A 23,776-nucleotide genomic window follows, 5' to 3' on the forward strand; every position below is an offset into this window, starting at 1 on the left:
ATTTGACCTGCCTGAGCAATTCGGTAAGCTGGAAAATCGCGGATCTCTGGCATAAACAAACAAAAGGTTCGACCTAAAATTCGACCTGACATGAATATGGGTCCTGGAGAGGAAGAGAAAAAAAAATCCATCACCGGCACTTACTACACTTAACTGTCAGTTTCATAACCAACGAAACGTTAAGGTATGATGATAGCTCATCTTGCAAGAGTTTTACATTTCTGAGCCGATCGTTTTTTTCCCACGGGTAGAGGGAAGGTTAGGGGGAGGAGGGGTCAGGTAGATGCCACCACTCCGCTGAGTTTTTACGCCGCGAACCGAAATGAGGCTGGTTAATGACCTGCGCGCATAAAAAAAGGAAGATCAAAAGCCGCGCGCACGTGGAGAGAAGTGGAAAACAAATTTGGCGTTTAGTTGGCTGAAAAGCCTCTCTATTCCGTTTGGAAAAAGGAGGAGAAGGCATACACGTTTCCATTTACAAAACGAAGGGCACACGAGGATGGGTTTCTCAATGGAATAAATATGCAGGCAAAGCATTTTTTTTTTTTTTTTTTTTTTTTTTTTTTTGCTTCAAGCGAGCGTGATCTTGCCCTCTGGTTAACAAATTTCTTTTTTTTAAAAAAGAATTATATTTGAATTATTCAATGTTAATTTAAATAGTAAGATTTCTTCCGTATAGAAATGATTTTCGGTTTTTTAATATGCACGGATTCTTTCAGTTTTTCGTAAGTGAGCTGTGTTGTTTGTTGATGCTTTCCCCAATACCGTGGGGGGAGATGCTGCTAAAAATTATAAATAACTTATTTGGAGGTTATTTTTATGTGTGGTTAACCAAATGGAAGGGAGTGGGGAGACTTTTAAGATAAGTTAGTGTAGCGTTATGGCTCTTAAAGCATCTTGATAGTAAAATTTTAATAAAATAAATGGTTATTGAAATGTAGTGTACAAAAAGTTTGTAAGTGTTGATTTACTATTAAATTATTTATCAACTAATTCACTATAAAATGAATATCGAAATGTTAGTTTGTTATGTGAATAACTTGTATTTGGAAAATGAACAACTTTTTAAAGTATACAGGAATACTGAAAAGTTTGTCATATGAGCTGAGACATGAATTCCTTTATTGCTATAAACCTGAGGTTTCTGTGTTGATGCTATTTTATTTATTAGTTTATTTATCCTTGCCTGTGTATATGATGAAGTATATATATCTGGTACACAAATCTACACTTCGTGGCCAATCTTGACAAAAATTTGATGGCATATGTCAGGGCAGCAGGAAGGTCATTGCCAACTTTTCAAAGTCTAAAAATTTAAAATTAAGCAACCTTTTGTTCTTTATTTTAATATTCTAAAAATGTTATCCCCAAAGTAGTTTTTACAATATATTAAAATTAAAAAAAATGCTTAATATATGATTCCAGTTTAATTTTCGCATAATTTATTGCAGTTTCAATGAATTTTAAAAGTGTCATTTGATATTCTAAGCCAATGTTTTAATTGCTTTGAAGAAATTCGAATTTTATTGTTCCGTCAAACTGCTCAGTCACCTGCTTTTACCATTATTAACGTCGAAATTTCTTTCTTTGCATATTGACTCTGTAATAAGCGTTTCACTTCGCTTTTTATTTCTTAGTTTATGTTACGGCCAGTGTGATAAAACCATTATTATTAATGATAACTAATTCATTCTCATGAACCGTAAAGTATACTCTTTTTAATTTCTATGAACAGTAATATATAGTAGAGAGAATAATTCCATTAGAATTCTTATTTTTAAGTTTAATGAAATAAGAAGGCAGCATTTTAAATAATACTAATTGCATTTCAGATTGATAATTCAATAACCAGAGAAGTGGAAAATATGTTGGCCCTGTGGCGACATATATATGTATTATATAGATATAAAATATTTAATAACTTCTGGTTAGTTTGCGTTCCAAAGATTATTACCCAGTGAAGAAGATGAACTCCTCTTCACTGTAACTTTAACTTCTAAATTGCGCTTGCTATTCTTTTACCCACGAAATCAAAACACTAAAACTATAGATTCCTTTCTAAAATTATATAAGTTCCAAATACTTTTTCATGCCCTCTCTTTCCTGCTTTTTGCCTGCTTATTCAGTTCGCTGCACTGTCATGACCGGAACAAAGAAATCTTGACAAAAGGTCAAAATTAGAGCAAAAATCAATCATTAAAGAACTCAATGCTTGCTTCTTCAGATAATATATATATATATATATATATATATATATATATATATATATATATATATATATATATATATATATATATATATATATATATATATATATATATATATAATGAGATTTAATTCTTTTAAAAAATTTTCACAGGAAATTATCCTTGACGACTAAATAATATGTAAGCATATTTTGTTTGAAGCAGAATGCAGGTTCGAAGACATAGAAGAGCATTTTACATTTTTAAATTCATTTTAATCCATCCCGGGAAGGCAATTTATTTACAAGCAGACGCGGACAGAACACGTCCACAATTGCGCGGAACAAAAGCAGAAGTAAGGAAGAGACGAAACAAATGATCAATAGTCTTATATAATATGGGATTTCCGGCCACGTGTCAATTCAATACTCATGTTGACCTTGGATAAGGGCACCGAAGGAATCATTTTCACTTGACACGTGGAACTGATGGCGCATCATTTTTACAAAATTTCAAAAATGGAATGGGATCAGGAAACAAGAGAACACTAGAATGATGCCGACACGGGCTGACTTAGGCAAAAATTTAGGAAATTAATTTGGATTAAATTATATATATATATATATATATATATATATATATATATATATATATATATATATATATGTATATATATATATATATAATCTGTAAGTCTAAATTAAACCCTAATTAATTTCCTAATTTTTATCTTCATTTAACCCATATTAACTTAATTTTAAAATGTTCTCGTATTCCCTGATCCAATTCCATTTTTTTATTTAATTAATGCCCCACAGTTCTGCAAAATTGCTTGAAATCGTCAAGCTTCCCTATTCCGTGTAAAGGGATAAAAGTCGGTCAATCCAAACAAATTCTTTTAAAAGATACCTATTTCCTCTTACTTAAATCGATACGTGTAAAGAAATCCCTATCAGAATCTCATGATATATATAATCGGGAAAATATTTCTCTCTTTCGCTATTGTGTTGTGTTGTAGATTGGTGTAACTCATCGCTGCTTACTGGTATATAAATTATGCCTCCCGGGATGGAGTAAAGCAAAGTTTTAAAATTACAAAAGTATATTTCTCTGTCTTCGGCTATGAAATTGTTCAAAAATATGTATTTGCATTATATATATGTATATAAATTTAGTTTTCCTTCATAGTTGGATAATGGGGGAATACTTTAGGCAATAATTTGGTAAATTACTTTCATAATTTAAACAATTTAATGTGAACCATATTTAATATGATTTTCGCTCGCATGCATGGCAATCTTTATTGAAATCGATTTTTAAATTTGCGGTCCTTTAATAGTGTTAGTCCTATCCTAAGCTAAAATATTGTAGCTTTAAAATAAAATGGCTGTTTAATTAAAGCAGCAAGTCGGAGTTTTATTAGCTTGTAATTACAACTGTCATAGCTCTAAATTATTTTCTCTGTGATGGCAAAATGGTATGAATGTATTGGTATTTTACAAAATAATTTTATTCGCAGAATATACGAGGCTATAAAATGCTAACTGTTAATTGAAGAGATTTATTATCGCCTGCAGAACAAGCTATTAAACCTGGAGCTACTAAGTTTTACATGTAATTATTTCTTTAATGGTAATTGTTCACTAAGAAAGATTTGTTCAAAATATTGATTAAATTTTTTATTAAAATTCATCACAAATTTTTATTTTATATCTGAATAAAAGTTAGTACCGAAACAGATTATTGTATTAAAAAAGACATTTTTACACTATTTTTAAATTAATAAGCTTTTTACGGTGATATTAACATAATTTGCATCCAATTTTATTCTCTAATTTTAATAAATGTTTTGAAATATTATTAAAAATATTTTCATAATACTTCGAATTGTTTTTGTAGCTGAATTGATCTCAAATGTGTTGCATACATTTGATACTTCTTTGCACAAAATATTAAATATATATATTTTTTTTATGCGCACGCTATCGCTACTATGCGATTAAGAACAAATTTTGAAAATACATTTAAGATAGATGAATCAAGCCTTAAACATTATCAGGCTGCGATGTTTAGTGCTTGAGATTCGATTTTCCTTGAATTTTCTTTTTGACCTTCATCTGACCGTGGCATGATAATGATAAGATTTATTGACCTATCCTTGTAAATTAGAGAGTATCTTTCGGTTTTGTTTCGGAATTTTGTTTAGATTGTTAATTGGTGTTATTTTTATACCATTTATTTTAACTCTGTTATTTATAATGCATGGAATCTGCTATTATTTAGAAATTTATTGCGTCAACTATTAAAATTGCTGGCGATGCAATTAACATTATATCAGTGGTTGTATTCCTACCATTAAAAAAATTGATCCTTCAGATTTTAATTTAATTATAAAAGTAAATTATTTAACATTTTTCTGTGAATAAAAGTGCTGTATAATGTTGACTTCAATTTTATTTTTATTTCCTCAGAACATTTATCATTGTTAATCTAACCAACTTGTTAAAAATCGTAATCCCATTGTTATCTTTCATTTCACAACAAAAGGGAGTTGAGTGGATTTGATCCTTTGAATTAATGATTGCCTTTCGCTCTATCTGCCGATCTAATCCTACTATTTGCATCGGACTTCAATTTTGATTGTTTTCTTTATTTATTTGAGAAGTTGAAAGTAAATAAAGCAATAAGTGATTTACCAAACGATATTCTATTATTACTGTGAAATTAATTGATAAGATGTTGGCTTATTCAAATATTCAAAATTATGATGGTGATATGCACTTATTATATACTAGCCGCCTTTGGCGACCAGCTGGTTCACCAATCTTAATGCTCGTTAAAATTTTTAATAATTAAATATTTTATGTAATTCATACTTTAATAGTTTCTTCATCAAAATATTTTAAAACTTCAAATTTTGAGAGTCATATAATTTACTCATAATTTTATAAAGGCCTTCAGTCATAACGTAATATGTATCTCTCTCATTTTCTGTTAGCTCCCGTAGAATTTATGCTTTAAGTTAAAGTGTAAATGATTAATCTACAATTCATATAATAATATTTTTTACTGAAACAGAGCTTTTTCTTTAATAATCTGATTAGTGAAAACAGAGTCTCTGCATTTAAGCATTATGGGCACTAAAGCATATCTTTCTTAATTTATGTAATATCTCAAGAATTTGTCAACAAAATTTTCTCAGATTCACCATGAGCAGATCAATTTATTAACAATTTTTAATTTAAAAAAATAAACAGAATCTAAAAAAAATAAACAGAATCTAAAAAAAATAAACAGAATCTTTTAAAATAATCGATCGAAAACAGGTTAAATAAACTACTTAAGAAGCGATGTACTCAAAACTATAAGCAAATACAAAAAATATATAACTAACATAAATACAATTTAATTACAAAAGCATGCAACTAACCAAAAAATAATTTATATCAAGTCCGTATCCGTTGAAAATTGTTGTCAACAATCAGAACACAATGCGCATGCATGAATTTTCAACGCCAGTTATGGTAACGCAAATGCTTGAATTTTTCTACGCCAGTTGGGGTAACGCTACGCAGATTAGAAATTTTTTATTTCAATTCAAAAGTACTTCAGAATGAATCTGAAAGATCGATTAATTAACAATATTTAATTTTAAATGCATAAAACATTAAGAAAATAAACAGAATCGTTTGAAATAATCAATCGAAAAATGTTAAGCCTATCCTCATTAGTGTCGGGAAAAAACTGAAGCCTTACTCATTTTGGCGGTGGGGAAATGAAGATTTTTTGGCGGGAAAGTTAGTTTTTAATTAATAATTAAAATTCTAACTAAAAATTTAAAAAAAGGGATCCCAGGTGCAAATTCCCGACCTCCAAGGTATACATGTACCAAATTTGGTAGCTGTTGGTCAAACGGTCTGGCCTGTAGAGCGCCAGCACACACGCACACACACATTGAGCTTTATTATAAGTATAGATAATATTTGTACATTACACGAATTAAGAAGGAGCGGGGATAGAAGTTATAAAGAATATCTCAACTTCTCATCTCTCTCTCATCTTATGGTGCGAACTTGTAAATGCGGTTCTTTTACAGTTCCTTGAAAAAGTTATTTTCAACAACACTTGGCCTCTTCGGCTTTTCAGATAAGGGTTCCTAGAAAATATCTTAGAATCTCGTTCTTGCAAACTCCTCGGAGATCATTAGCTAATTCGTTTCAAAGAAGTAATAACATGCAGAACACTTAATATATAAGTTCTAGACCTACACACAAACCTGCTGTAGGACTTAATGACAGAAATAACCAAAATAATGATAATAAGTCCTTCTGAGAATTAATATATTCTCACAAATGCTACCTCGTGATTTAGCTCCAAATTTAATATTCACATAATGTCTTTTGGCTTTTCCAAAGCTAAGTGCGCTTAGAATGCAGCATTAAAAAAAAAAAAAAAAAAACACATAGTGGGTGGGTGGGATATGTAAAGCGAATTTGTCAAACAGACAATAAAACTGAAGAATATAACTCAAAAACATCAGATCGAATAAAATTAATTGAGCAAACCATTGTTAATATGTGGATTTGAAATTAGGGAATCACTTTATTCCAGTCGTTTTATGTTTACGCGACTGTGATTTTATATAATATAATATATATAATATTTCATCTATGAATAATAGCCTACCAACCCTCACCAGTTTTTGCAAATTCGCGATGTTCCTGTTGCATTCAAAACATCTTGATAATTGGTACAATGGGTTATCCAAAGGTGATAAGCATAGCTGCACACTTGCTATTTTGGAAATTTACGGTCGTCTAAACAATTGATTATTTGGTAATGACATTCAGAAGTTTGTTATAATACCGTAATCAGCTACTGTGATTATCTTTGTTTTTTTTTCTGCATAATAAATATAGAAAATATTTTGCATATCGAAAAACCCCATCGAAGACACGACTGAAAACGCGATAAACAAATGTAGAATGTGTATCTTCTTTTCATTCTGAAAAACGCGGAATGACTTAAGTACTGACGCTACTATTACTATGTTTGTGAAGAACGGACGTTTTAATATCTTCCAAGTGTGCGAATGCTAAATTTTAACTTTTGCATTTTTTAAATGAACTATTATAATATTTCTCTTAAATTAAGATAATTTATTAGAAATATAATTCGTAATCTGAATCGAATAAGTATGACACTGATTTTAGTTTCGCTATATATTTATATACGATTAATCATTATTTCAAAATTTCATTTAATAATGCGATTATTTCTAAAGTTTACGAATTGTATTTTGAAGAAAAAACCCGTTAGAGGTTCTATACAATAACAGCTAGAAAGCTTATTTAACTATTTGTAAATTTATATGCGGTTAGTTTTTTTCAATTCTGAAAGACAATATTTTGCTTAGGCATTTGAGTTAATTTAGAGGGAAAATTAATCTTTTAATTACAGAAGATTTCATTTTCCTTCTCCAGAGTTTACTGGTTCAGAGTTTTTGTTCTCTCATGAAGAATATCGATTTTTTTTCTTCGCATTTCCCAGGATGTGAAATTTAAATTGTATTGACTGTGTAGGCTAAAATTGTATAGGAAATTTTATTAGTTTAATACTATTAAAAGTCATTGTATCTGTGTATACTTAGAATTTTAAACATTTATTACGTAAGATATCTACTTATCAAAGCTCAAAAATTAATTAAATAATTAATTAATTAGAAATTAAGAAAAATTTGTTTTATTTGAACAAAATTATCGTATTCTCAATCACTATTTTTTTTCTTTGATTTATTGCCTCTTTTTACAATGCTTTAATTGTTCTTAAAGTAGTGATTCAATCATGTTTAAAACTAAATTTTAAGTTTTTCGCACAACAAAGATAACCTTTCTTCAGCATTTATATATATAAAAAAAAAATTCGCAGTACTAATGTAAGAAATATTAATAACTTGTAGAGAAAGTTAACTTTAATTAGTTTTTAAAAATCGTCTGTTTCAATTTATACTCTTAATTTTAATTAAAAGCAAACGATTAAAGGATTTTATCTGCTATAATGTTTTATAAACAAGAGCTATTTTTACTTTAAAAATATTATACATGAAAGAATTTTAACTGCAGACATATCAATTGGTTATCTCTAAGTTGCGTGATTTAAAAATTGTATGAAACACTGTATCGTGCAGATTGTTGAAGCTATAGCTATAAAATTTGACACATAGTGATTTCTTAGATAGTAGGTGATCATTCAGACAATATTTTTCAAAATGTTAATTAAATTTAAATTTATCCTTTTAATTATTTAAAAATTAATTTAAATTGTGTTTATTTTTCAATATCTTCAGTGCCTATTATCTCACGAAAGTAATTTTTATACCATTTTAAAATTCAAAAATTGACTTTTCTGTGATAACAATTTGTTTTTGTGAATCTTTTTCTTTAATTTTAATAAATTTTAAAAATTAGTAATGAATATGTCTTTGTAATAATGCTTTTCTATTTTATATGACAGCGAAGGTTCCATCATGCAATTAAGTAGGAAAATGATGAGTAATTTTGTAAATGTTTTGATAGCTCTCGCGAGACAAAGCAAAAATAAACATGGGATTTATTAATTTATAACTAAATAATGCTTGGAATTTATTTCAAAATATCGGATTTTCTTTTCAACTGATGATGTTTATAAAGTTGTATCCTTATTGTAAATTAAGTGGTGTAAAAATTGTTTCGAACAAAATACAGCAACTAATATAAACAAATTATAAGAAGAATCAAACCAATTTTTTTATCAGAAGTTTTCGACTAGAAGTTCAAATATGGTTTAATTTTTTTAGGAAGAAACAAATCATTTATATTAACCCTTTAAAGGGCCATTTTTTTCTAGTCATATTATGTTAAAATATTTTTAGGCTTGAAATGAGAATAAGGAAAAGGATTCATTTAATTTATTAGATAAATTTAATTTGGTTAATTAATAATTAAGTAATAAATCAAGACACATCGTTTTATGTGAGATAAAGAACTGAAGCATCTAAGTTTCTGTCTTTCTAAAAAAGTTTGTCAGTACTTATGCCAACCTACATAATTTCATACAAAGATTGATAAATTTGGTGGGAAACATACTTCCCACGGTCCTAGAAAGAGTTAAAGAATGGAATCGCATTTCTTGTATAAAATTAGATGATGATAACTTCTTAAGTAAGTTAGTTGCTCTGAAAGTTAACATCAAATCTTTCATTTCTTAATAGTATTAAATTGAATTTATAGATTTTTTTTTTCTTTTAACAGATATAACATCTATCTTAGTTATTAATTAAAATTTTCTTAAATTGTTATTTTGTCAACAATTCATTGGTATGAGTCATATTCTATTTTCTCGGTTCTGAAATATATCTGGAATAGCCGTTTGCCTTTCCTGTTTTGTCCATAAGTATTTGTATAATTTTCCTTTGAAAATTTATTACTGAGTCAATGAAGGTTATTAGGTAAATAATCTATCACCAAGAATTCATTCCAGAGAACTTCGATGCAAAACTGCATGAAAGATGTTTCTTTTATGCTGATGAGATAATATTTTTGAGTGTCAAGGAAGTGCTGGGATATCATCTCCGTATAGGAACGTGTGCTGGATATCTGTAAAAAAATGTGTTCATTTGTTGAAAAACATTCCCCCACCCCAGTTTGTGAGCAATCTGGGGCAAAGGACCATACCAATTATGATATGATATCATTTTGGATTTCTCTTCTATTTTTTTTAAACTTTCCTTTCTAAACAATTAGAAATTTTTATTACGTAATTGGTGTATTTTTTTTCTTTTTCATCCAAATTATTTTTTTACTTTCTCTTATATGAAGTGTAGAGAAATTATTTCAATCATCAAAAATTCGAACTCGGCATTTTGATATACTGTTTATTTTGATATTCGGAAACCTTCAGCGCTTTTGCGCATGCCTCAGGAGGGGTTTATTTTGCCAGACAAGGGGTGAAATAAAGATGAAAGGAAAAGATGTTTATAATTAGCAATAAGGTAAGTTCAGATTATTCGCGGGATAGAGGCGTAATAGCTGTTCATCTTTTTGAATACCACCCCTTAGCTAAAAAAATGTTAGCATCCAAAAGTGCTAGTCTCGAGAACCTGAAACGAATAGTATTTCACGTTTCGAACCTTCCCAAATTCGAAAAACACAATTTTGTCACTATGAAATTCGAAAAACACAATTTTGTCACTATGTCTGTCTATGATAAAAATGAATGATAAACGTTTTGAGCTAAAACTGATGAAATGTGGTATCTACATATCTACACAATATTTGTAGATTTTTATCAAACTTCAAATGAAATATATCCAGATGTTATTTGTCTGTCCGGTTATCCGAATATAAATGAGCACGATAATACAAAGCGAAGAAAATTGGATGGGTAAAATTCGATACTTAGATATAACATCCATAATGTGGACATGTATGGAATTTTGAGCGAAATCCAACAAGAGATGGACCGTTTATTGATACGTGCTATCAGAAACATGTAAACGCAATATTTGAAAAACGTAGTGACTTAAATATATCAAATTTGGTATGAAGATTTCTGAGTACAAATGTAGTTTTGGGCGAATTTTTTTAATTGGTTGCGATCCATCTAATATGTAGCAAATTCGGGACCAAATCCATCAGGGTGTTGACTTATTGTCGGTTTGCAAACACAATAACCCCATAACTCACTGACTTAAATATATGAAATTTGTATTTGATTTTGTTGCCACTTTATGTCAATTTCAATCTGTTAGAAATAACGAGTTTAACCCACACATTCGAGTGTCTATCGTTAAATGACAAGAATTAATCGCAAAGAATAAAATAAAATAATTCCAAAAGGATCGCTTGATAGATTAAATAAAAATGCTACAATAGTATTTCGTACCTATTGTTCGCTAATGTGATGCAAGGCATTTGCAGCCTTTCCTAAATTGCACAATTTTATAAAAGGGGATGGGTATGCAATTTTTATTAGTGAGTTTGCGAGAAAGTTTTGGGAAGACCATCCCATCTGGTTGTATAAGTAATTAGAAACAAATTGTTATTATTTCTTAAATAGTAGATTGTTCTTTGGATGACTGATCAATAACAACAATAAAACTATGTGACGCTGTCGGCAAGTTCTAGTTAGCTTAACCACGACTGTTAAACGACTGTAAAATAACAAACGAGATGTTTAAAAAGCCGTTCTTATCTGCTCTGTAATTCCATCACCTGCTACTTTTCGCTTTTCACGCCATTCGCACATGACGTGATTTCGTTATTTGAGTCCGTATTAAATAGCAGCTTTCTCGAGGAATGGAATATTTAGTGCTTTAATTTGGCATAAGCTTTGTGGAAATCTTTCGGGAATTCGACTTCCTGGCCGGAATATATATATATATTCTTATCGGCTTTATGTTGAGAATTAGATGTGGTTTTTATTTATAACGTCATTCAATTGTGAGATTAATTCGAATGTTCGCTATGCAAACTTAAACTGTTAGAAAAATCAATAATTGTTTGAAATAACATACATGGCGGTAGTTTTTATTCACAGTTAAATGCTCAAATTAAAAAATATTTTGAATAAATAAAATAATTATCAAATATATGCAAACCAACGGCCTTGGATGACTAACTGGATTGTCCAGAATATTGGCTCTCTTGGTTTGTTAAGTTATTAATATGAAATGTATTTATTAAAAACTTTATCTTGGTATTGGATAAGATTCAAAAATATGAATTTTATTTGTTAATCGGACATGACGAAATATTTCAATGCGAAATCTAGTGAATATAATTACCGTATTAAAAAGTTAATAGAATCCATTTGCGTTTAATTATTATACACGGAAATTAACAAAAAATATATAAATTTGAAACAGTGATAATTCTTAATGAATGTCTCGAGGAAAAATAAATAAATAAATAAATTTCGGTGTTGCTCTAAGTTCTCGATTGAATGGTTTAATGCAATCGTGATATTAATTTGAATTTTATTATAATAAAAACATTGTCACAGTTTATGCATCAAATTGAATTTTAAAATTTTATTAAGATTAGAGAAAAATGGCATGGAATTGAAAAGCTGGAGATGTAGCTGAAAAATATTTAGAAAAAATTTGTTTTATTTTTTGTTTTTGTTTTTAATTATCTTTTCGATTTTTGAAGATTGGCAGTGATTTTCCCTTTTTCTTAAAGAGCATGTGTAGTAAATTTACTTAAGATCTTACAAAAATTGTAGATTTGAATTAAAAAATATGAATAAACTTTATTTATGTATATGCGATCGTAGGGTCATTATGAATGTTGGAAAATTAATTAGATTAAAAAAAATGTAGAATTATCAGTTTTAATTAATATAAAATCCCTTGTTATTTTTTTAGTCCAGTCTAAGCATAAAATAACAAATAAAAAAAAAATCTAAGTATGACAGAACTCCAACTGCCCTTATTAATTAGGACTAGGCTGAATATGAGTAATTAACGTAAAGAAAAATTTTATCTCTCTAGAAAAATGCTTATATCGTATTAATTTAATGGCAAGAAAAACATAGTATACATTTTGCATAATTACTGTTTAAAATATCGTTGCTTGTATTTGTCAAAGCCAGTCATTTTTCTGTCTCTAATCGTTTTCGCCAAAGATAATTTTGTGTTCATTCTTTTTTGTTATTTCTGCGTCCATTCTTTTTTACTATTTCATATACGAAGTTTACATATAGCAGGTAATGTAATCTTCAAAATAAAATAAAATTCGAATCAAGATTTTGAGATATTCCAGACCTCGCTTAGCTTAAAAAACAAAACAAACATATTCTTGGCTTTATATCTGTTTATATGTGAATGCGATGATTGTGTCTGATGGATAAAATTTGGTGTATGGTCTGAACACCAATTTTGTAGATTTCTATCAAATTTTGAACAAAATCCGATTTTTGAAATATCTGTCTAATTCAAAAGAAAAAAAAAAAAAAAAAAAAAAAAAAAAAGAAAGAAAGAAAGAAAAGTCTATTTGCCAAAAAGTCTGTTTTTTTTTTTTTTTTTTTTTTTTCTGTCTTGAGTGAACATTATAATTACGCAACGTGTTCAGTATATGGATAACAGTTTTAGCATCTAAAGTGTTGATTTGTATCCATATCAAAATCCGTGAAAGGGTTGTCCTTGTCTAAGTGTCCTTTCGCACGCACGTAAATCCGATAACTGAAAAGTACACCGACTTGGATAAATGAAATTTTGTATGGAGTCTTGTCTTGCAGTGGCGTGTCATATTTTGGCTTCATTTGATCAAATAAAAGAAAAAAGACTTCAAAATACTGCCCGAATTTCCTTATTTATACTTCAAACCACTAAACGCTCACATGTGGAATTTTGAAAATAAGACTCTTAGTTTCCGTGGTGTTAACGACTTAATTTTCATGTGTATAGTTCGTCAACGGATTCTGAGACGGCTATGTGTATGCGGTTTCGGGGGGTGGGGTGTTGTAATACCTTTATTAGAGAATTTGCGAAAAAGTTCCGACTCTTGTGGGATCCAAATTGGCAATCTTCTTAATTTGAAATAAATCTTAATGATAATACCGATGTGTTTAAGATGGTGTGATTGTAGGGATCATTAGATAATTGAATTTTGATTCCCCCCTTCCTCGGGTAAAATTTTTCAGCTAGTGATAAAATGGGAAAAAAAAAAAAAAAATATGGCAATTTCTTTGTAATAAAATCTTTTTATGCTTATTTCTCTTATTAATTTTGAGCCCCCCCCCTATTTAAAAGGTATCGTTATCATAAAAAAAAATATTTCTACTCTTTTAAATTGGTGAAACATTTGTGGATACTAAATGTAAAATAACTTAGAATTTTAATTCTAATTTTCTGAGTGTTAACAATGAAAAGTACATTTGAAAGGAATGCTTAGAAATTTCCGACGACGGAAAATTATCGTCAAGTTTCCACATATAATGTTTTACATTAAAAATATCCATTATAAAGCTGAAATGATTTGAAAGTCACTCTGTTGTTTGTTTCCGATTTTTGATATAGATATTTTTAAGTATTTGGCTTTCACTGTGTTCAGTAAATTTGTGGTAATATAGAGAAAATTTAGGAATGACATGATTTTCGCAATTTGTCTGGAAAGGGATTTGTTAAAATAAATATTGTATATTTAGAAATCAAAACAATTAAATCATACTAAAAAATAATGATGTTGTAGGGAGGCGTCTTTCTTTTCACAGTAAACAGTGCTTTTAAAATTTTTCTTCTAAAGATCTCACTTGATCCAGAAATATTGTAAGAACTTGATCTAGAAATCACTTGATATAGAAATATTGTAATCGTCAAAAAATTTGAAGCCAGAATTTTCACCTATCTCCTCCTGGTTTCAGACCTACCCGAGTGTGAAAAACATATTTTTGGCATTAAGTTTGTCTGTCTGTGAAAATGACCGATTTTAGCTGGCTTGCATTAAAATGCTTTGAGCTAGATAGCTGAAATCTAGTATATGAAATTACGATCACATTTGTAAATTTCTATCAAATTTTGAACGAAATTCACCTTCAGGAAATAAGTCTAAAAGCTAGGCAAATAAAATTTGGTACCCTTAAAAATACAGATTCTTTTCAAATTTTGAGCCAAAATCGTCAAATGCGCATGCATATAAACTCAGTGAATTAAATCAGTAAAGTTCGGTATGTTATCTTGTGATTACAGTTGTAGTTTTGGGTCAAATTTCGGTGTCAAAAAGCATACTAAGTATATATTCTCATGTTAGATTCAATAAAAGTGCTACATTCAAAGATCTATATTTTATAACTTTTGTACACCTAGGGCATGCAGATATTTGCAGCCTTAACTGTGGTGCACAATGTTATGCGACGGAAGGGAGATATGACCTTTATTGCAGAGTATGCGAGGAAGTTTCGAGGGGATCACACATGCTGCTTTTTAGGAATATGTTGGAAAACGGACAACAAATGATAAATATAAAATATTAATAAATTTTGATGAAATGTTTTTTATTGAATGCAAATATCATAACTACAAATATTTTTTTAATAATTGTTTATAGAAGTTTGATGATTCTGAAAGAAGTGCTATAAAAAACTATTCACCACTCAAAAATCATTTGATATGCTCAGCTCTTAGAAGAAGAAAGGGAAGATCAGTACCTACTGTTTAAGATTCTAGAAAGGCGTCCTGTTCTAAGCCAATTATCGATATGTGTATTCTGTAGTGGTTAGTCTGGTTAATTAATTATTTTGATAATCCTAATTTCCATTGAGAACAAAAGTCTGCATTATTATGTCCAGCATTGATATAAAAGATGAAATGCTAAAAATAAAAGTGAAGTTTATTTCTTTCGTGTAATCAATTTCGTGATAGCTCTTATTTCAAAATACACTTAAGAACACATTTGGAGGGAGGGGGAGGGAGAGAAAATAATCGTTTGGATCCTCTAATCATATCATCTTTCTCTTTGAAGTGAAAGAATTATTTATTTGAATTAAAATTTCCTCTTTCATCACATCCTCAGGAGGTGTAATGTTAGAAGGTAAATAAATGAAATGACGTGCGCGCTTAAGTAAACCATCCATAACGATAATCTGTAATTGCGTGAAATCATGCGAAATGATCTGTCAGGCTCTTTTCTTTTTCCTTGTCGGTGCTTCTGAATGCGTTTTTAGTAGAAATGATGTTTTGGTTTGATTACCAAATAGCGATATTAGTGTTCCGGTAAACATTTTTAACATCATTTGAGTGATGTAATATACTGTTGATTCCTTTTTCGGGCTTCCTTCGCATTAAGTTGATTTAGTGAATGAATGAATATATTGGATAAAGTAATGAGCGTTAGTTTGGGAATGAGCTCCCAGTGTTCTTCTGTTATTTTAGGCAATGATAGCAGGTGTTTTTAATAAAGGGGGAGGGAGAGAGAGAAAGTTTTGAAATGTAGAGACATATATTGTTTTCTGGATGTATACTTTAAAAGATCATTTTAGTAATGCTGTCTTTGTAAAAGAAATAATAATAATAATAAATGAATAAAAAATTAAATAATTAAATTGAAGTTAACTGCTTTTATTACCTTCGAGATTATTTCATATATAATTGGAATATAACTCAGAATATTATTTATGTAGTCCTTTCCAATTAAAAAAAAATTGCGGAATTTTACTATTTACATTATACTATTCACTATTACATTTACAATTTTACTATTTGCATTACATTTACTGTTATATTAGATTTACATACTTCATACCTATTAGCAAAGCTTCAAAATTATTCACCATTTGATAACATTTGAAATTTCTTTTGAAGTTCTGCCACCTTGAGTATTGTAATAGAATAATTATTTCAATATTTCTGATACTCGTAATTCCAGTTAGTTTTCCCCCCCCCCCACCTAAAAATAAATTTTTTGCATAATATAGTAAAATCATTCATTTAAGTATCTTTCGCTGATTTCCAAAAATTTCCTTTCAGAAGTTTGGAAAATGTCTATTAATATGCTGTAGTTAGCATAAACTTCTTTATTCCATGTGTTAAGACAAAAAGGCTTACAATGAGAAGTTGTGTTTTCTAACATCTGTTCGTAACAAATAATCTTAGAGTATGGCTAAAATATATTTTTAGTCAATCTACTCAGTTCAAATATAATGTTTTAAATCGGAATAGTTTTCAATATCTAAATTATTATTGAAGCTAACATTAACTTTCCCCCCTACTCTTGTTGTAATTGTTGTTTCTGAAAATGCTGTGTTAGAGAACGAGAAAAAACTTTTGTAATTATATTTTCTATGACTCTACCATCAAAAAATATTTGTCAATAAATCTTGTATTCATATTTGCTTTCTTATCTTTTATATCGTTCTTCATTCCGACCATAGCCTGAAAAATAAATAAATAATAATAATAATAATAAAAAGAGATTCAAACTTCTAATACGGAATATCGTAACATGATAAATATTTTAGCCCTTATCACTCCGAAGAGTAATGAGCTATTTTATTACGCATACGTGAGTATAAAGTTTTCTTTCATTGCTTGGAAATCTTAGAAATAGTTGTTGGTTTGTGATAATTCCTAAAAATTAATGTGATATATTTTTCTTCTATTATGCAGCTTTTTATAATAATCATAATCCAACGAGAATGTGAAAATGATACATACTGCATAATGTCATAAGAAAATTTTGATTCGTTTATCTTTATTACATTTTTGACATTTCTTCTTAGTTACGTAACAGCGATAGCATGTGAGCGCGCACATGCGCATACATTCACTAACACATACAAGAAAATATTTAATATCTTCACAACGCACGTGAAATAAAATAATGGAAAGTATTATTGTAAATTTCGCTTAAAATATTTTTAAAAATTTATTAAATTTGTGAAATAAATTAGTATTAATTTTTTAACTTTTAAACTTGCGTAAAAATGATTTACGTGCAATATTATGCTCCAATGAGCAAAAGCGTAAAATGTTCGTTTAATTTTTAATTAAAAGCCGAATTAAGATTTCGAAAAAAAAAAAAAAACCCATTCATATATTTGCATATTCGCGTATACTACTTAAAAATGAACTGCGTGCAAAATTTGGTATGTTCAAATGATTTTTTCTACATGCTGTTTTTTTAAACGATTTTTCATCTACAATTTATAGAAAATACCCCCCCCCTTCCATTATTTTATTTATATTTTGGTTAAGAACGAGAAACATTTTATGACCTCTGAAGTCAGAGTCGTCCAATCTTCTTAGAATCTATTTGCCCTTTTTTATACGACTTTTAATAGGAACATTACGAATCTATTCAAAAAAAAATTTTTTTTTTGATTAAACGATCTATTTAATCAAATTTGTGCTTTCCCCCCCCCAAAAAAAAAACAGTCTATTTTCGTCTTCTAGAGTTTTTTTTTTTTTTTGTTTTTTATTTTAGTTACGGATTCTTATCATTCATTTTCGTGAAACCACCCTTTCCACATTCATCCCGCCGCTCTGAAGCCGTCTTTATACGTACTTCAGTAATTTTGATGGATCAGCCCATTAAAATCGTTTGCGTTACGTAATATGTGAGATACCGACAGGTGTTTTCTTCCTGTTTCGGCCGGCTATGTTACGGTTGAAGTTATTCTGTTCTTTTTACTCGTTTTCGGCTTCTCCTTTTCGCTCAGAAGCTACTTATCTCGTTAAGTACCGAAATATCGGATGTTCGAAATACTGAAAATAGATTTTAAGCCTTGACTCATTGTGTCCGATATCCTTCGCTAAAATAATAATAATAAACAGAAAGAGAGAGAGAGAGAGAGATTCTTCTTTGTTTAGGAAATGACCGATTTAAGTGTTCGAAATTTTCTTTTGTTTCGCTTCATGTACGATTCTCCACACTTTTTCTCTATGGTGCGATTTTGAATAAGCTGGAAAATTGGGGTGGGGATTCAGACTGTTTTCCTTTATTACTTAGTTTGATATCTAAATAAATTTTTCTTTTTGTTATTAGTTGTGCTATATTTATTTTTATTTTTGTTTTAAGTTAGCTTTAATCAATTTTATATACATTTTATGAAATATAATTTCTTATCTGCCCCAAATAGAGTAGTTATTATTTTAAAAATATTATTTTTACATAAATATTTGGCATGAAAATAGTTTTATGGCCCAATCTTATTTTTTGTTTATCCGCACTTGGATTATTTTTGAAATCATAAATATTCTGGCAGTTGTTGAAGAGTAACAGTCCCCGCTAATATAACTTTTTGGGCAGCCTCTTCCCTTCTTTTTTATGGATAAAATATAGTTTTACATGCGTCTTCAATTAGGCGAATCAGACTCTGGATAATCATAATTTTTTTTTTATTCGTGTGGACAGAATGTCTTGAAGGAAACTGACAGCTTTTAAATTGAACCAGTAAGCAAATCCTGATAGTTATACTAATTAGTCTCGGTGGAGATTATTAAATTTTTGTTAAAAAGCTTTTTGATTTTAATATTAAATGCCATGTCATGTCTCGCTCAGAAGTCTTTCAGAGTTACTGCAGAAGCTGTCAGATTACATGATATTAGTTCTGCGAAGAAAAAAATGTTGACAAATGCGTCTATAATGGGCAATCATTAAGTTCATTATCCTATATATAGCCGATTTTTAGGTTCATTAAAGAGAGATTATTATAGTTTACAGTTAATTCGTCATATGTTTAAAATCTTATATGGATTTTTATATAGAATAAACATGATGATTATATCCTTAATCTTTGAATTGGATACCCACTCAGTATCAACAAGGATGAGAATTGGCCATTTTATTTATCGGAACATAATACTATTATTTATTGAAGAGCCAAATAAACAATAATGCAAGGCCCAAACTCCGCTAAAGCCAAACGGAAAAAAACGGGCCACCTGGAATCATTTCAACCGTAGGAAAGTATTAAAAAAGTGGTAGGTTACCAAAGAGCAGATGCGTGGACCTGCAGCCGGTTCATTTGTATTTAGATTCTTCGGAATGCCAAACAATAGCAATAAACAGTAAATAATTAAAAATAAAAAAATAAGAAAAATGTAAAAAATCGTTTGAAGTGGGAAATAATAGGAAAAGAAGAGTAGAGTAATAAAAAAAAAAAAAGAGTCATGACACAACAAAAATAACATAGAATATGAGAAAAACATAGACTAATAAATTTTCTCTTTCTTGGGGGGGGGGGAAACAGAGAAAGAGAAAAGAAAGAAATGTTGTTGCAAATTTTTAATATTTGTTCTACATAAACAACTGTATAAACAAGGAAAGTATGAATAGCAAACTAAGTAGAATTTCATTTTAAAGCGTTTACATGTCATAAAATATCAAACATTAGTCAATCATTGTAAGATATTTACTAATTCTCCATTTCATGTTCAGCAAATAAAATCATCTGTTAATGCTTAGATATGGGGTTTAGGCTTCTATTATACCATTGTTTGAATTTTGAGTTGCTTGAATATAAGAGTATGTCTAAACTGATAAATTTCACCGATTTTAATTTGGATTAAAGCCAGGCCATTTTATAGCGACTAAATTTAACTAATTGTTTATATGCATTCATCAGTTTTCTATCTAATTCAAATAATGAAAAAAAATATATAATATAAAAACGGTAATTGCTTCTATCAAATACCAGAACGATGGCAGACATGGGGGGGGGGGACTCTATCTACTCCATTCGTTTAAATAATAATAAATAACAAGTGAATTTTTTTGATGATCTTTTGAACTAAAAGAATTTTTTTACTATAAAATTATTTGACATTGTCAAATTATGAATCCTTTATTAAACTTAATAAACTAATGATTCTTTAAAGTTGCTTTCATCACGTACAGCACCTTTAAAAAAAATCGTGATAAAAATGCTGCTTTTCCTTATTATCTTCTTTCCTCTTATTAAAGGAATAAATCTAATGGAAATTATGTTCATTATTCTCACTATGGATGAACAATATAAAGTTTTAGAATAGATTTTTAGTTTTTAAATAAATTATATATATTTATTACTAGTTGCCTCTGGGAACTAATTGGCTCGCAGGAAATGTTGGTTATATTTAATTTCAGATAAATCATTTAGATGTGATTTCGTGCCCATCAAATTGTCGGACATTAAAGCCTTGTTATTTTAATTGTGTTACATGGGCCTTTCTTATGGAGTCTAGTCCCATGACATCATAGCGATATTAAAAATGTAAATGCGTGGTTCATCTATCTTCTAAATTTCGCCATATTGTTTCTTCACTTTTTATTCGTCTTGTAAATTAAACGGATATTAGATAGAATCTTCCGCTTTCGATCATGGATGAAAATCTCGCAATTCAATATTTGATGAAACAATGAAAACAGTTTGAATTTCAGGGCAAAAATGTTAATGTATTTTTTGTTTTCACCTCGTTACCACAGAACTAAGCCATATAAGCGGGAATTGTTGTGACTGTCTGTTAAATGTAGTTTATTGTTGGAAATTAGGCAAAATTAAAAAAAAAAAATATTGCCGAAATTGAATTGTGCAGTAATATTTTTGGCAGTTTTCACAGGAAAATGCCAAAGTTTTGTTTAATTTTTAATTAATTAAATTCTAATTAAAATTTAAAAGGAATCATTCCGTGGTGCGAATTCCCATCTTCTAAAGTATATATGTGCCAAATTTGGTGGCTGTATGCCAAACGTTCTGGCTTGTAAAGCGCATACTCGCACACACACATACATCTTTATTATCGAAATTAGTATTTTTTTTTCTTTCTTTTTTTAGATAAAAAGGTAAAGCAAATTTTGGGTATTGTATTGGGTATGTTGCAAATACAGGTTAACTCTAAATTCGCTACTGCTTTATCTCCTTACTTGTGTCTCCGATATATTGGAAGGCTGGAGATCTAATGGCGTCATAGCCAATCTTCTGGGCATTTGTAATAAATAAATAAATGTTGCAAAAACGAATTTTTTTAAAAAAATTTGTTATTAAGGATGGAATGCATTTTATATGTAAGTTGGACTCACGAGTACACTTTTTTGTTTACCTTCCTATTGCTGGGAGTGTTTAGGCTGCAGTATTCCATCAATTTCTTTCTTGTTTGTGTTATAATTATTCAGATAGCAATTTCAGGCATTTGATAATCAGTAAAATTTCTGATTTTTTTTTAATTGGTGCCCTCATCTGGCAGATTATAGCTTATCTTGAGCTGTAAACATTGTATCTTAGATTTCTTTTCACAAGAAGAAATCTATTGAGGTAGCATTCGATAAGAAGGGGGGGGGGTGTTCAGTGTTATCTTTCTTAATAATCTCTTTACCGGTATTACATCAAGATAAATACTCATATGCGATAGTAATATGAAAATGTTCTATCCATTTGGAAGTAATTTTCTTTCTCGAACTTCTTTTGAGTGTGCGACATAACACAATGTTGTTGTAAATTCAGTTTAGCATTATATGTCCTGTTATTCTGAAAGTTTTAATTGTTTCGCATGCAAGTAAGCTACATAATTAGCACTTGCTAATTTTAAATAGTGGTCTTTCATCAGATGAGGGTTATATATTGCTGTTATAGTGATTGTTGATAGATCCATTACTTACGAAGAAATCTGATTTCAGTGTAAAATTGTAATTGCAAATATGAATAATTATTATATAAATGAATTAGTACAATTTTTAATTTAGTTTTCATTCAAATCATATGGACATTTTTAAGATCCCTACGCACTGCCAAAATAATTTCTAATTATATCATCATTGATAGTCACCATGATTAATATTGAAACATCGGATAAATAATTTTGCATTATGCCAATTCTTGCCGATTTAGTAGGGAAAAAATATACCAGTGAAAAATGCTTTTTTTTTTTTTTTTTTTTTTTTGAACTGGATTGTTTTTTATTACTGGATAAGTTTTCATATACTGTGCGGTGACATTGCTGGTCTCTAAATACAAATAAAAACAAGAAATATTAATTTTTAATTATTGAAATAGTTTAAATGCCTTTAATTTTTAAAAATTCATTCATATTATGAATGTTGTTATAAATTCCCTGCCAATTATTTGCGAAGATGGGCAGTTTGATCATTACTTACCAATTATGAGGTCTGTAAAGCCAATCGCGCCTATAGGGCAAAACGTCGCCAAATTCTGGCGCCATTTTTAGGTAGCAAAACATCGATATAGTGCTAATATTTGCCTTTTTTTTTTCTTTTTGGTCGCCAACACATGACTCCTCTAATCGATAAATATCATTTGATATATTTTATCCCAAATGACTCTGTAACTCAGCTTATATGTATATATCCACTATTTTGGGATTTTCCTTTTCATTTCATATCAAGATTTCCAATAAATCTTTTAATTTTAATATCTAGTATTGTTTCAAGATTATGATGAAAATTTTGCGTCAATAACTTTTATGCTGTTCTTGTTTTGTTTGAGAATATAAATGGAATATAATAATGGAATTATTTCTTTTTCTTCAGCAGGAGGTTCCTTGAAATTGAGCTTAGGCTTCACTACTCTGTCTCCGCCTGAGGTCGTCATCCTGAGAAATCATCCATTGCTGCTCAATTGTTCTGGATACTCAGAGGAGGGTCCTCTTCAGATTTACTGGAAATATAACGTGAGTAATCGATTTAGATATCACTATTGAAATGAATATATCGAGATATCAAGTGACAAAGGCTATCATCACCTAATGCACGAGTCACAGTTCATAGAATGCCAAAAAGCTTCTGTAATCGAAGAATATTTTGCAAATGGCGCTTATATATATAAATGTATATTTAGAACAAAACTCTTAAGTCAGGAAATGTCTTTGTGATTGAAAGTGAGCTTGTTCCAAAGATGTGTTCTATAAGTTGAATATTTCAACACGTCAAGAATGTTTTCTTGATAATAAAAGAGTCCTAATTTATTTTGTTGAACTGGTCACTCTGTTAATTAGGCGTTCTTTTATTATATTCTCTCTTCTTTTAAGTGATGTATAAAGGATAGAATGGAGTTTCTTGGTACTTGGGTTTTCATAAATTTGGTATATATTTTGAAGTGAAATATTCTGGGAATAAATGATT

General features: G+C 29.3%; 1 protein-coding gene across 1 annotated transcript in view; it reads left to right on the forward strand.

Annotated features, from left to right (window-relative positions):
* LOC129989168 (protogenin-like) overlaps positions 1-23,776 on the forward strand; it is a 97,389-nt gene that overhangs the window by 42,412 nt on the left and 31,201 nt on the right. Inside the window, exon 2 of the mRNA XM_056097533.1 lies at positions 23,186-23,325. Coding sequence (XP_055953508.1) covers positions 23,186-23,325 — 140 coding nt within the window. The remainder of the gene's footprint in view (positions 1-23,185; positions 23,326-23,776) is intronic.

Source organism: Argiope bruennichi, chromosome 10, assembly GCF_947563725.1.
Source record: "Argiope bruennichi chromosome 10, qqArgBrue1.1, whole genome shotgun sequence".
Lineage (NCBI taxonomy): Eukaryota > Metazoa > Arthropoda > Arachnida > Araneae > Araneidae > Argiope > Argiope bruennichi.